Source organism: Diceros bicornis, chromosome 26 (genome assembly GCF_020826845.1).
Source record: "Diceros bicornis minor isolate mBicDic1 chromosome 26, mDicBic1.mat.cur, whole genome shotgun sequence".
In the NCBI taxonomy this organism is placed as follows: domain Eukaryota; kingdom Metazoa; phylum Chordata; class Mammalia; order Perissodactyla; family Rhinocerotidae; genus Diceros; species Diceros bicornis.
Window position 1 is genome coordinate 45,848,356 of NC_080765.1, and position 14,927 is coordinate 45,863,282.

At 47.4% G+C, this 14,927-nt stretch overlaps 1 protein-coding gene across 5 annotated transcripts in view; it reads right to left on the minus strand.

Moving 5' to 3' along the window:
* PDPK1 (3-phosphoinositide dependent protein kinase 1) overlaps nucleotides 1-14,927 on the minus strand; it is a 77,754-nt gene that overhangs the window by 41,607 nt on the left and 21,220 nt on the right. For 4 of the 5 annotated variants that reach the window (XM_058570262.1, XM_058570261.1, XM_058570264.1 and 1 more), the window contains 4 exons: nucleotides 6,984-7,253; nucleotides 3,816-3,858; nucleotides 3,456-3,593; nucleotides 263-497 (listed from right to left, as the gene is read on the minus strand). In XM_058570262.1, the coding sequence (XP_058426245.1) occupies nucleotides 263-497; nucleotides 3,456-3,593; nucleotides 3,816-3,858; nucleotides 6,984-7,253 (686 nt within the window). The remainder of the gene's footprint in view (nucleotides 1-262; nucleotides 498-3,455; nucleotides 3,594-3,815; nucleotides 3,859-6,983; nucleotides 7,254-14,927) is intronic. The other variant, XM_058570263.1, reaches the window with a different exon arrangement.

Below are 14,927 nucleotides of genomic sequence, written 5' to 3' on the forward strand. Positions count from 1 at the left end.
GCTGGAGGGAAAGGCACACACACCCTCACTGCCCAGCTCTGGTGCTCAGCTCAGCCCAGCCTAGTGCTGTACCCTAGGAGGGAAGGAGGGCTTGCACCTGGCCACTTCTCTGAGCTCTGCTCCCCTGTCCTGGGACAGAGACTGAGTCTGGTCAAGCTGAACCTCCAGAGGGCAAAGAGGCTGCAAGCACCCAGGGGGCCCCACATGGATCTACCCACCCATTTTCGGGCTGCTGCAGGGGTGTCTCCAGGCTCTGCCTCACCTGTCCTGAGGGTGGGTTTGCCCCTGCAGTTGCTGGAGGAACTGTTCCCTTCTCTCCCCAACGTGTAAATTATGGCTACAGGGAGGATGGTGTGCATATTGGGGGTTTTCTTCAGGCAGAGTTTCCTTTTCTTTCTCTTTGAACACAATGTACGCCACTAAGCATTCTGAGCGGGGCGGAAGTCCCCAGGTCTCACTCTTGTCGGAGGTAAGTGAGCCCTCACAACCTTCACGGACTTTGGAATTTGCGTTAAAGATCAAGAGCAACAGATACTGTTAGACTAAGACCTAGAGTCCCCTCCACTATGATACTCTGGTCAATCCCATCTGAAATTAGACAGCAAGCTCACTCATCCAAACTGAGCCACCTTATCCCACCAGATGTGACCTTGGGAGAAGTCATCAAGTGTGTGTGATCTGTCAGAGCCTCCCAATCAAGAAACTTTGTCCCATGGGCCCTGCAAGAAGACCAGGCCTGCGCCTCCAGAAAATCTGGCCCCCGGGCTCAAGGAGGAGCCGAGTCACACAGGTCCCAGAGAGCACGAGAAACAAGGGGTCAACGTGGCCTGAGAGGTGAGAGAGATACAGAACAGAGGTGAAGAGCTCCCTTCAATGTCCTCAGGAGGCCACTGATGGCTGCCACACGAGCAGTGACAACAGAGAGATCAGGACAGGGGTGACACCTAAAACAAGCCAACAAGAAAGCCCTCTCCCCACTCCATGCCAGTGAGTACTAGATCACTTCACTGCTCCCCTTTACAGTAAAACCACTGGGAGGAACCTGCTCTGTGTGCTGTCTGCACCTCCTCACCTCTCTCTTGAACCGTCCTCCTTACCCCCAAAATGCCACTGTCAACAACAACTTGCACGGGGGCCAACCCACAGGTCAGGCCCAGGCCCCATGTATTTGACTCAGCAGCATCTGACTGGGCAGCCCAGCACCCTCCATTGGAAAGCACCTGGTCCTGTGTGCCCCGGGTCTCTGTGCTCTCCATTCACTGGCAACACCCCCGCAACCTCCTTGGAGAGTTCCTTCAGCGTGCCACTCTCTGCTGTGGGGTGACCCAGGCTCAGGCCTCAGACTTCCCCCCTGCCAAGCGCCCTCCAGTGGCCAGCCAGCCCACTGACACACCCCTAATTTGCTCGCCACCCTGACTCCTCGCAGAGCTCTGCTGGCAGCCACCCAGCAGCCCAACTGGTCCTTGAGCAGCGAGCACCAACGAATGCATCAAACACCAATGAGACATCCACCCCCAGCCCAGCCTCTCCCCAGTCTCTTCCAGCTCAACTACAGCACCACTGTGCACCCAAGCTCCGAGGTCCCTCACCCAGGAGCCACCATGACTCCATCTTCCCTCGCCCAGTTCACTTACAAAAACCTTCACTGCAGCAGCAGCCAGAGTCAGAGTGAACGGCTGCCCTGCTCAAGACCCTCCTGAGTTCCCTGACACACTCAGAAGAAAATCCAAAACTCTAGCCAGGCCTCTGAGGCTCAAAGAGCTGGCCCCTGCCCAGCCTTTTTGCTCCACTCACACATATGCCCTTACGCGCTCTTGCCCTCACTCCATCCAGGTCTCTGGCCAGCATGGTCTCCTCAGACCACCGAGCTAAACCAGCAGCACACTCCAGTGCTCCCTCACCTCGCCTTACTGCTCTTGGTCTCTCAAAGTCTATTAGGTATCGTATAGGTACCTAAGGTACCTAAGGTAAAGGTATCGATCATCTGTGTACATCTAACTCCTCCACAGAAACATAAGCTCTCTGAGGGCAGAGCCTTCACCTTACTGACCAGCACATTCCCATCACCTGGCATTCAACAAGGACTTCTCAATAATCAGAACAACAAATTCAGCTGACAGGCGAAGGAGCCAGAAAATGGTGTTAAAGGGGAAACAGGATACAGCAAAGTTTGAACCCAGAAGAATCTGTGTGTAGAGAAGGGGGGAGGGGGGGAATGTCTGAGGAGGTAGCGGGGGGATCAGGTGGGAGGGGGAAGCCAAGCCCTCAGACACCAGACCAGCTTTGTGGGTGGTGGGGTGAGGGAAAGGGGCTCCGGAGACCTGAGGGCAGGAGGAAAAGAACAGATGCAAAGACTGAGGTTTAAACCTGAACAAGCTCTGAACCAACTCGATCTGACAGCCCGACCTCTCTCAGTTGAGTAAAAGCCAAAAGCATCTGCTGGGATCAAGGACAGAGTCACTGGACACACCAGGGCTGAGGAAGTCTTGGTTTGGAAGAACAAGAGCAGGAAAGCAGCCAGGGAGTGAGCAGAAACTGGCCCACATGACCGCGTGCTGGACATGCTCAGAGACAAGCTGGAGGACAGACGTGTGGCCCTCTCTGATGGTTACACAAAGGTAAAAGAGAAAAAGAGACAATGCTCCAGGATTAGAGAAGTCAGGGAGCATGAGATGCCCTCCAATAAAGCAAAGACTCAGTGGGCTGTGATGTCTGCTGGAGGAGCATCTGGAGAAACAGTATGCACAGCCCTGGAGAGCCAGAGGCACTGGGTGATCAGAGATCCATGGGCAGAGAGAGCAGACTCCAGGGTAGTACCCCTGGGAGGGCAAGGAGGGAAGAGGGAGGCTGGAGGGCCCTGGGAAGTGGCTGCCACCGGGAGAACAGCATCTTGGGTACAGGGAGAAAGGGTTTGGGCTCCTGTGGGTCACTCCTTGGACTTTTCATCTGGGCTGAGCCTGGTAAAGATGTCCCTTCCAACCAAACCTCACACCCCTGGGCAAAAAGAGGGCATAGAGGTACCCGCCTTCCAGGAGCCCCAAATGCCCAAGGTCATTCTTCCTCTCTCTCACTTCCCTGCTTTGGGCATAGGACTTGAAACTTGGTAGATATTCCAAGGACACTGGTTAGAGGAATGAGGGAATGCCTTTGAATAAATGTCTAGCAACCGTGAGCTTAAAATAATAACGATCCTTTAGACATAATGCTTATCAATAACAAATACCCCAAAAATGTTTGTGCCGATCTCCCTTGAAGTGACTGTTCTACTTCAGTGAATGCCAGCAATCCCAGGGGCTCCCAAAGCAAAGTGATGGGAATTCCTTTATATTTAGTATCTGCCAACCTTTTCCTTTCCAGGGAAAGGGCTACTTGTGAAAACAAACAATGGGGTCATGATTCCACAATGATAGGGGCTCAGTGGTGTGATTCAGAAGGCTTGACCGGTCAAAGGATACACAGCTTTTCATCATCCTGAAACGTGAAGTAAAGTTTAACAAAGAAGGGGTGATCCAGGCGCGACATCACATCTCTCTCTCTGGTAACATACGGGACCTTGTTCTCTTTGATAATGTGACGTTTCTCTAGAATTTTAACTTAAGGTAAGAGAGAAGTGAGTTACTACAATTGGAAACGGTAAGAAAATACTAAAGATACAACTCATAAAGCTAACTGGTACATATTTAAGTTTTTCACAAAACACACCCACCGGCTTCACGGTCTGTAAGACCAACAGCATCCTATCCCCTGAAATCAGCACAGAAACCTCCAGGGGTCCCTGCACCCCAGACACACAGCTCGCGGGAGTTAGTACTTACTAGCGTATTCCCTTGAGGTTGCCAGTTCTCGGGCCAGGACAACCTGGTTTGGAAAGAAAAGGGGGAAAGAGAAGAGAAAAAACACCCAATGTAACCAGGGCACTGAGTCTCACAAGCCTCCCTGTAACCAACCACACAGGCCACCCCATCCCCACTGTGCAATAACATTTAAATATTTGAAATTACATTTAAATATTTTTGGTCCTGTGCTAACACAGCTGAACGTCAATGGCTGAGTTAATGTGTTCTAAGAGTTAACAGCAAAACAAATATCTCTCTTGACTTTTTTTTTAGAAGGCTCTCCATCAGCTGCCAATAGTCCCCAGGGTGCAGTGAAATATACATTCAGGAACATCTTAGACTAGCATAATCCTCACAAACAGTAGGAACAAGCAGCAACTAATACCTCCACATGCAGGTACTGGGAATTTCTTCAAAAAATAACTTTATGAATATGTCTACAGTATATGTTCATTCCAAAAAGCTTTTTCCAATAATTGTTACCCTACTTGATGCCATCTCAGATACCGTGAATACGATCCCTGCTATCAAGGGCACAGGAAACTAAATCACACTTGGCCTGGGGAGAGTGCCTTCCCCCACAGGATGCAGTCACACCCCGGCTGTGCCTTCTCTGCAGCACCCCAAGTCTTGTACTCAAACTCCACTTTGGGGACAGAGCACCAAAGGGGCATCACACAATGTGGAAAAGACTTTTCTACACAAGCAAACCCTGGGCACAACCTGCGTGCCAATTTCCAAATGCCTGATGAGCCCAGTTTCGCAGTGTGCTGGGGCGGCCCCCACCACTGCCAGCTGGTGCAAATGCCTCTCTCAAGACACCTGCAGGGGGATGGCACGAGGACCACAGAGCAGATGAAACCTGCTCGACTCCTGGGAAAGCCCTGGACCTGCCAGGAAGACCTCAGGAGGCCACAGGCAGTTCATCCAGCCCCTGGTTACGAGTTATATCCTGTTACAGCATTCTTCACCAGACTCATCAGAAGTGATCCTGGAAAAGCACTGTGTGAAACACCCTGCAGTTATTAAGAACAAGGTCAGACTCTATGTACTCAAGTGTAAAGATCTCAAAGATCTTTCTGGAGGAATGTACCTGTATGGACTGTTCTCGGGCACTGGGGAGTGTGGGGGAGTGACTGGGGAAGGACTTCCCTTCTCTGGGTTATGTACTTTGCAACGTTAAATTCTTCACAGGAGCATGTACTAGCTACATAAGTAGAAAAAAGAAAAGATTGTTAGAGAGTGCTAATATTTAAAGTAATCCTTTCTGAAGGAGATATTTATGTAATCTTTCTGTTGCATGAATTCTGCATTTCACATACAGGTTTCCTCATGGGCGCAGGGCAGGAAGTGTCCCTCTTCCAGAGAACAAGGCATGGCACATCCCTCCATGTCACCTGGGGCTGACAGTAGGGCTAATCTAGATGTCACGATCATCCTCAGGGTACTGGACAGCAGCAGGCTAGGCCTCTCTGCTCTCCAGCACTAGGCTCTGCCAAGCGAAGATCCTACCCAGCCTGGGAACTGCCACTTGTCCTCCATCCCTCCCTTGGAAATCTAGTTTTAAGTGGTCTCTATTTCAGGAGAGTGAGAAAGACCTGAGGGTAGCAGATATAATTTGAGACCCAGGGCTGCAGGATTCCAAACAGCACCAGAAAGGAGCCTCCAGCTTTCCCAGGCACCTCCCTGGCACAGCGGTTCAAAAGGCACAAGGATGACAAGAACTACTGCTGGGGCCTTTCAGCCTCAGGAGTATGTCACCCAGAACGGATGGTGCCTAATTTCACCCACTATGGAAACCAAGGGACAGGGGGGAGTTTCACAAATAAGTCCTCATTTTCCAGCCAAGATAAACATCCAATGAAGTAAAGCTGAGAAAAGGAGAGAATTCTTCTTTTACTGGACTATTGTAAGTAACTGTGCAAAATACCCAAGGTTCTTTTCAAATCAGTTTCTTTCTGAAAGGATCTGTGAGTACCAGAACTACTGGGGACCATCCTCATAGTTGAAGGTTTTTATTATGAGGACACAGTGCTTTCATAATTTAAAAAAAAAAACTGCCAATAAAAAAATCTAAAACAAAAATGTAAGGGGAGCAAAAGTTCACATTAATTAAAGTGATGTTGGGAATATGGGTGAGCTATATATTTCACATTCTTCTTTGTATTTTGAAATATTTCATAAATGTAAAAAGAGAAAAGGAAAACAAATTTCACACAAGGTTTCTTCACAAAGTCCAGGCAAGAAAGACTCATTATTCAGGAACCCTGCCAGAGCGAGGACCCTGCAGGGCCACCCTGGTGTGTCCACAGCGCATGCTGGGCCCAGCTCAGAGACACAGCAGCAGGGATCTGCCTTTTCACGGAGGTGCAGATTTAGACTGCACTCCCCAGCTGGGGAGCAGGTGCTCGGTCCTCCCCGTGAGCCTACAGCAAGCCCCCGGCCCCGCGACAGCTACAGAGGGCTTCCACCTCAGCTAAGGGGCTGCTCTGAACCTTCATTTCTTTGCTTTAAGAGGAAAAATACCACAAAACAGGTAACACTCAGGTAGCAAAAAGAGTTACTCTGTATATGACTTGACAGTGCTGTGATAATATTTCTGTTTTATGAAACTGAGGTCACAAGAACCTAGAGGCTAGTGCGTCTTGGGCTGCAACTCTAGCAAATATCAAGGGTGTACTGTTTTACATATTTTTTAAAATAACAGAGAAATAACAAAGGTCATTAAATGTTTCCCAAAACCTCTGAAGATACTAATACTGATACTAATTTTCAATCTAAGGAACAGAAAAGCTTCCAAGGCCTTGCCAATGGGACACAAAGACATGGAATGTAACTTGCTGATGCCTGGTTAGAATAAAAATTAACTGAATTTTTTTAAAAAGTAAAAAATAAGATCAAGAGATGCCTTTTAAAGCTTTCATCTACAAAATCACGGCTTAGATATTTTAGCCACGTGATCTGCTTGGTAGTAGCCAGCCCCAAGTCACCTTCACAATAGGAGAGGAACCCCCAAGGGTCCTGAGACCCTCTTATGGGGAAGACCACCACCCTGGTATCTGGGTCTCCCAGCTCCAAGCCCCAAGGAAGGTCAGCCTTCCCAAGGAAAACATACTCATTCGACAAACAACAGCGGCATGTACTCACTGTTGAAAAAGACCCTTCACCAAGAATTTTCCCAAATTTGAAGTCCTCAGGCCGTTTCTTCCGAGGCTGTGGTGGTGGCGGCTGTGCAGCATGTTGCAAGGAGCTGGCGTTTGGCCGGGACTCAGCCGTGGTGCTGTCCATGACGGGGCCTTGCCTGCTACCACCGCTGGGAACACCAGGGGCCGTGCTGGACTCAGTCTGGGTCCTCACCATTGATGGGGATGGGCAGGAACATAACACCACACTGGACTGAATAGGAACGGTGTCATACTAGTGGACACAGAGAAAAAAGAGGTAAGACTCAAAGCAGATTTTCCTAAAGGCATGAACTGAAATGTTGACACTGTTGAAACACAAACGTCAAGTACAGGGCAGGCCATGTGACACTCTGCCACAAGGGTCAGGCCACTGCCCTCCTCTCCCAAGTCCCTTCCCTGATCAAATCCCAGCCCGCCGTGTCCTGCGTGCCTACCAACCCCACCACCCAGCACCTATCTGCCCTCACCTTCCTCCCTCAGCACTGCATGAAGTCTCCAACCCCCCCTGCTTGGCCAGTTGGCATTCCCATCACTGCCCAGCCTAAATGCCATCTGCGGCCAACCCCTACCCATAGAGGAAGCCAGTCCAAACCTTGTGACCACAGTGTCTCCCACCCTAGATCCCCTCGCCCTGCTCACCCACCCTAAGGCTGGACACACAGAAGGCACTCAATTACTGCACCTCAACTACAGAGAATTCTAACCTGGCAGTCCTGGACACAAAAGTATAAGTTAATGGAAAGAAAACTCCAAGAACTGCCAACTACACATAAAAGTTATAGTTCATAAAAAATAAGCTTCTCAAAAAGACTGTAGCGGAATAACAGGTTAACAATTTAGAAAATAACTGATTTAGAGTCAAACTGCTCAATACACATCAAAGTTACTTCTAAGCCATTTAAAGAGTTGTATGTTTTTAAATTATTTAAACAAATTCAAAAATTTAACAAGTTTTAAAAATTATTCAATGGGATCCCTATTAAAATCCCAGCTAGCCTCTTTGCAGAAATTGACAAGCTGATCCTAAAATTCATATGGAAATTCAAGAGATCCAGAATAGCCAAAACAATCTCAAAAAAGAACAAAGTTGGAGGACTCACACTTCCAGATTTCAAAACTTATTACAAAGCTACAGTAATCAAGACTGTGCTACTGGCATAAGGACAGACACATAAACGAATGGAAGAGTCCAGAAATAAACCCATACAGCTACGCCCAATTGATTTTTGACAAGTGTGCCAAGACCCTTCAACGGAAAAGAATAGCCTTTTCAACAAATGGTGCCAGGACAACTGGATGTCCACACGCAAAAGAATGAAGCTGGATGCCTTTCCCACATCATATACAAAATTTAACTCAAATGGATCACAGATTTACAGGTATGAACTAAAACTATACAATTCTTAGACGAATATATAAACCTTCATGAATAAATCTTCGTGAGCTTGGCAACGGTTTCTTAGAAATGAAACCAAAAGGCCAAGCAACAAAAGAAAAAAACAGATCAAAGGGACTTCACCAAAATTAAAAACTTTTGTGCTTCAAAAGCAACATCAAGAAAGTGAAAAGACAATCGACAGAATGGGAGAAAATATCTGCAAATCATGTATCTGATAAGGGACTTGTATCCAGACTATATAAAGAACGCACACAACTCAAAAAAACAAATCAAAACACAATTTAAAAATAGGCAACTGATCTGAATAAATATTTCTCCAAAAAAGATATACAAATGGCCAATAAGTACATTAAAAGATGCTCAACATCATTAGTCAATACGGAAATGCAAATCAAAGCCACAATGAGATCCCACTTCACACCCACTAGGATGCCTAGAATCAAAAAGACAGATAATAACAAGTGTTGGTGGGGATGCAGAGAAACTGGAACCCTCATACATTGCTGCTGGGAATGTATAATGGGGCAGTCCCTTTGGCAAACAGTCTGACAGCTCCTCAAAAGGAAACAGGTACCATATAACCCAGCAATTCCACTCCTAGGTGTATACCCAAGAGAAATAAAACACTATGTCCACACAAAACTTGTACAAGAATGTTCACAGCAGCATTATTCAAAATAGCCAAAAGGTGGAAGCAACCCAAATGCCCATCAATGGATAAATGGATAACAAAATGTAGTCTAGCCATAAAATGAAGTATTATTCAGCCATAAAAAGCAGGTACTGACACCTCCTATAACATAAATGAACATGGAAAATATGCTAAGTGAAAATGGCCAGACACAGAAGGCCACATATTGTATGATTTCATTTCTGTGAAATGTCCAGAATAGGCAAATCTATAGAGACAGAAAGCAGATTAGTGGCTGTCAGGGGCTGCAGGAGGGGGAGAATGCGGAGTGACTGCTAATGGGTCTGGGTTATTTTTGGAATGATGAGGTTCTAGAACTGGATGGTGGTGATGTTTGTACAACCTTGTGAATATATTTAAAACCACTGAAATATTACACACTTTAAATGGGTAAATTGTATGGTATGTTACATCCTAATAAGTTGTTATAAAAAAAAAAAAATAGGGGCCGGCCCCGTGGCGTAGCAGTTAAGTGCGTGCACTCTGCTGCTGGCGGCCTGGGGTTCGGATCCTGGGCACACACCAACGCACCGTTTGTCAGGCCGTGCTGTGGCGGCACCCCACATAAAGTGGAGGAAGATCAGCACGGATGTTAGCTCGGGCCAGTCTTCCTCAGCAAAAAGAGGAGGAATGGCACGGATGTTAGCTCAGGGCTGACCTTCCTCACCAAAAAAAAAAAAAAGTTGTAACACGGACAGAGAGAACTGTATAGTGGTTACCAGGAGCAAGGGGGTTGTGGGGTGGGCAGAAGTGGTGAAGGGAGGCATCTATATGGTGACCGACAAACAATAATGTACAACCAAAATTTCACAATGTTATAAACTATTAAGACATCAATCAATAATAATATCAGAAAAAAATAGTTGTATCACATATGACTGCATTAATTTATATATAAGAACTCATTCAAATCTATAAGTCATCAAGACTTTTAATGAAGAAACAGACAAATATTAAGCACCAAAAAAACTCAAGTTGAAATGTGAGTTGAAAATGTGTTATGTGCATCTCAAAAGAGATGAAAATGTGCGTAGTATTCAAAGACAAATTAAGGCAACCAGACACAGCACTGTACATTTTTAATTATGGGGAGAGGTTAGGGATAAATTAATAGAAAGAATGATGATTAAATATGTTCTCAATACACTGAGACACCCAATGCTGGCAAGACTGTGATAAAGCAAGCATACTCATGTAACTGCAGTTGGCACCATAAACCCGTGTTGTTGTTAAAATGTTTTTGGAAAGCAATTTGGTAATTTGTCAACAAAGTGATGATAGAACTGTTGTCAATGAGACACATAGAAATACTAAAGAGAAGCAGGTAGAAATACAGTTAAAGATTTAGGTGGGCATTAAGAAAGGATATAAGACAGTGTCAAAGTTAAATTGGAAATACATAAAAGCTGTATTCACAACCATAAAAAAAAATCTCTTTTCCAGCTCTGACCCTGAAGTGTTCTAGCAGTGACATCATTAGCCTACCCACCACCAGACTGTTGTAGAACAACATGAAATGAACTCAGAGCACCCAGATTTGTTTCTAATAGGACTCCCCATTAAAAGAACCCAGGAGAGCACTTGACTCCATGTCTTAGAACAGAAAAAAGACAATCAATATGGTCCAGGAACCCCTTGCTATGTCTGAAAAGGAGGCAGCCTTCACAAATGTCTGTGGTAGGACAAAAGGGCAGGGAAGCTGATCTGTAGGGGCTGTCACTGGCCAAGTTGTGACCCTATAAATACTAAAAAGAGATCAATAAGTACAGCTTACCAGAATAAGCTGAAACTGAGAAAAATTATGAGTCTGTAACAATACACACAGGTGATAAAAAGTTTATCAATATTGAGGGCCTATGGGCCGGCCCAGTGGCGTAGTGGTTAAGCTCGCACATTCCACTTTGGTGGCCCAGGGTTCACCGGTTCGGATCCTGGGCGCGGACCGACTCACCGCTCATCAAGCCATGCTGAGGCGGCATCCCACACAGAAGAGCTACAACTCTACAACTATGATACACAACTAGGTACTGGGGCTTTGGGTAGGAAAAAAAAGAGAAAAAGAAGATTGGCAACAGGTGTTAGCTCAGGGCCAATCTTTCTCAAAAAAAAAAAAAAAAAAAAATTGAGGGCCTGGCCCCATGGCCAAGTGGGTAAAGTTCTGCGCACTCCACTTTGGCAGCCTGGGTTTACGTGTTCAGATCTTGGGCACAGATCTACTCCATTCACCAGCCATGCTGCGGTGGAGTCCCACATACAAAATAGAGGAAGACTGGCACAGATGTTAGCTGAGGGACAATCTTCCTCAACCCCCAAAAAAATGAGGAAGATTGGCAACGGATGTTAGCTCTGGGTGAATCTTCCTCAGCAAAAAAAAAAAAAAAAAAAAGTATATCAATATTGTAACATAAAAGCAGGTTGAATACAATTAAACATTTAATTTTATAATTATGTTGAAGGGAGGATGGCATACAAAGCTCTGTTTCTTGTATTGTATACATGTTTGTTCTTAAAGGATAGACAAAATTTTTTTTCTCCATTTAAATAGGGAAGGGAGACACAGAGAACTGTGAAGTAGCCAGACTCCTGTAGAAAGTGCACCAGGAACAGTAAAGACAAGTGGGCACACAGTAACCAATGGTGTGCAGCAGTGACAGCTCAGCCACCACAAGAGCTGAGCTAACGGAGACACTCATCTTGAGATACACAAAACACATAGAGTCAAAAACAAATCTAGACGGAACATCCTGTGACCCAAACATGATGAGCATGGAGGTGGAAAAGGGGGGGCAGCAGATGGCAAGAACAGGTGGGAGCCTGGGCAGTCCTCGCAGCACTGGATAAGCCTCAGCTCCATGCAGCAGGCCGGCCCCAGGAAGGACAAGGAGAAGAAAAATCTGATGAGACTGGTTTACAAGTACGTGTTTCTGAGACCTTCCTTTTTTTTCTATCAAAGTGGTTTCTACAGTTATAAAAAAAGGTCTCCAGAACAGATCCTCAAATGCGAGCACTGCCCTTTAGAAAACATGGGTTTGCACCTAACCTCAGCTAGGCCGACACCGCACACAGGCACCAATCAGGCGGGCGACCCTCAGTATATACCTCTGCCCGTTCCCAGGCTCCGCAGTGGGTGCTGGCCAAACCACAAGGTGCACTGGAAACCAATGGGTTGTCTCAACAGAGCTGGACCTGACCCAACAGACCCTGTGACACTGAGCAGCATCTGGCCTAGCACTGACGAGAGGAAGTGGAGCATCATGATGAATAAAACCTGCTCACTTCCGCTCCGGCACCCGTCCACATGTGAGGATTGTAAGCGCCACAGAAAATGCCCAGGCCACCTGAACAGGTGTGAGGGGAGACGGGAGTACCACAAGAACTGAGATCTGAAGGACAGGATGTGTGTGTCTGTCACTGGTGTTGTTTGCTGGGGATGGCAGAGAGTGACTGAGACGTGATTCAGGCAGAAAACAGGCACCAAGATGGCACTGCATTTTCCTTGCAGAATATAAGCATCAGATCTGCCACTCCGTGTCAACACGTTTGGATGTAGAGGACTCCAAGTCTGACGCTGCAGCAGCCCAGCCCTGAAAACACCTGGCTGGCCCAGATGTGCTACCAAAGCTCCTTCCCCAAGAAAGCGCATGTGTCGCTCCACGAGCAGTGAGCGTGAGAACAGGCAACAGGCTCAGTTCCATGGCTGCCCCAACGTGGGGCATGTCCTGGGAGCTGCCAGGGCCACTCTAAAGCACAACCCATTAGGATGGAGCCCAGCACCATGAGTTCCCAGTCTTAAGAAGTTTGGGGCTGGCCCCTGACACATATTCTATCCCAGTGGTTCTCAACTGGGGCCATTCTGCCCCCTAGGGGACCCTCGGCAATGTCTGGAGACATTTTTGGTTGCCATTAACTGGTGGAGGGAAAAACTGGCATCTAGAGAGTGGGGGCAGGGATGCCATAACATCCTACAAGGAACACGACAGCCCCCACAACATAAACTGAGCAGGCCGGGCATCAACAGTTCCGGGTTGAGGAATGCCGCTCCATCTCCGTCGACTCTACCCTCCTGCCCCCAGGAAGGACGCCACCAACGGTTCGGTGACTGCCCTCACAGCACTCAGCACTAGGAGAACCATGTGCAGCGCGGCCCTGCAGCCACCCCTCGGAGCAGGAGAGAGAAAGCAGCACAAGCACAGAAAGCTGGGATCCGCAGGGGTAGGTGTGCCCAGTTTGAAAAAGGCGTGTTAAAAAATCCTAATGCTGTGTTTGGGAAACAACAAGAAACCTACTTCCATGATGTAAACAGTATGACATGTGAGTACTGATGAGGCTTCACAGTAAGACTGCCAACCAGGGCAGTGACTACACTGAGAAGCATCGGACTAGAACAGAAGAAAGCACACCACCAAATGTACTCGCGGCCCTCCAGAGCCGAATGGAAGTGCAAGGAAGGGGGCGGCGGGGGGCTGAGTGGCTGCAGGAGCTGGAGGAGGCTTAGAGGAGGGAAAGGGCACACCCCCAATGGGACTGAAGTGAACAACCAACTGCCTCAGCAGTCAGAGCCACATTCAACTCCCAACAGGGTAAGAACACCAACCTAGCAAAGGTACACGAACTGGACCGTCTTGGTGCAGTGCCCTGCTCACAGGCAAGCAGTCAGCCAGTCCAACAGCAGCCACAGGCCGGTGGACTGAGGAAACCCCGCCAGGTCGCAGGCCCTCACTTTCTTTTTCAGTTTCTCCTGGACTCCCAGCTCAGCTGGCTAGCACACAGGTTTTGGCTGGAACTCTGCTTGACAACGCTGTTTCCAAATGCCAGCCTTTGACATTTCACTTGCTGTAAGAATATACCCAACAATTTCTCTGATTTAAGAATTTTTTTTTACTAATGATACAAACTCTCAACTCAGAGCAGGGATGAAAAAAACAGCTAGGAGCCCGCTTTGACTGCCGTGAAGAACACTCTGTTTCTTCCATGGTAAAACAAACCACTGCGGAATAAGAACACATCTAAGAACACATCGAGCCAGGAAACTGGCATGTGAGGAGGAGAAGCAGCTGAGCACATTGACCTGCAGCCTCGCAGCCTGTCCAGGAACAGCTGCTCCTGCAGGCGAATCACTTCTCCCAGAAGGAGCCTCCCAGACAGCAGGTAAAGGGGCGTTAAGACTTAAGACAATCCCCTGCGTATATTCCTTTTTTTTTTTTTGTGAGGAAGATCAGCCCTGAGCTAACATCTATTGCCAATCCTCCTCCTTTTTTTTCCCCCTTTTTCTCCCCAAAGCCCCAGTAGATAGTTGTATGTCGTAGTTGCACATCCTGCTAGTTGTTGTATGTGGGACACCCCCTCAGCGTGGCCAGACAAGCGGTGCGTCGGTGCACGCCCGGGATCCAAACCCGGGCAGCCAGTAGCGGAGCGCGCGCACTTAACCACCAAGCCACAGGGCCGGCCCTTCATGCGTATATTCTTAGCATTGTAACCTGCAGGTGGTCTAGAATTGAAATCTTAGGTAGAGAAATACTGTGTTCTGTATACTTTGCAGAGCCTCTCACAAGATAAAGGTTTGAGCCCAGGTTTTTCTCATCTGTAAATATTAATGCACCTGATGCTAACTCGGACTTTTACAAGATGCCTTGGCAAGTTCACCCAGCCAAAAAGCACAATTCCAGTGACAGGTTCGAAGGCATTAATGAGCCTCTCCTTTAAGGGACACACACCACCTTAGTATAAATGAACATAAACTAGTTAGTCATCTTACTTTGTTGTTGGCAGCTGGCTAAAACTGTCAGTATGCTCTGGACAGGTGCAGGATGCTCTGG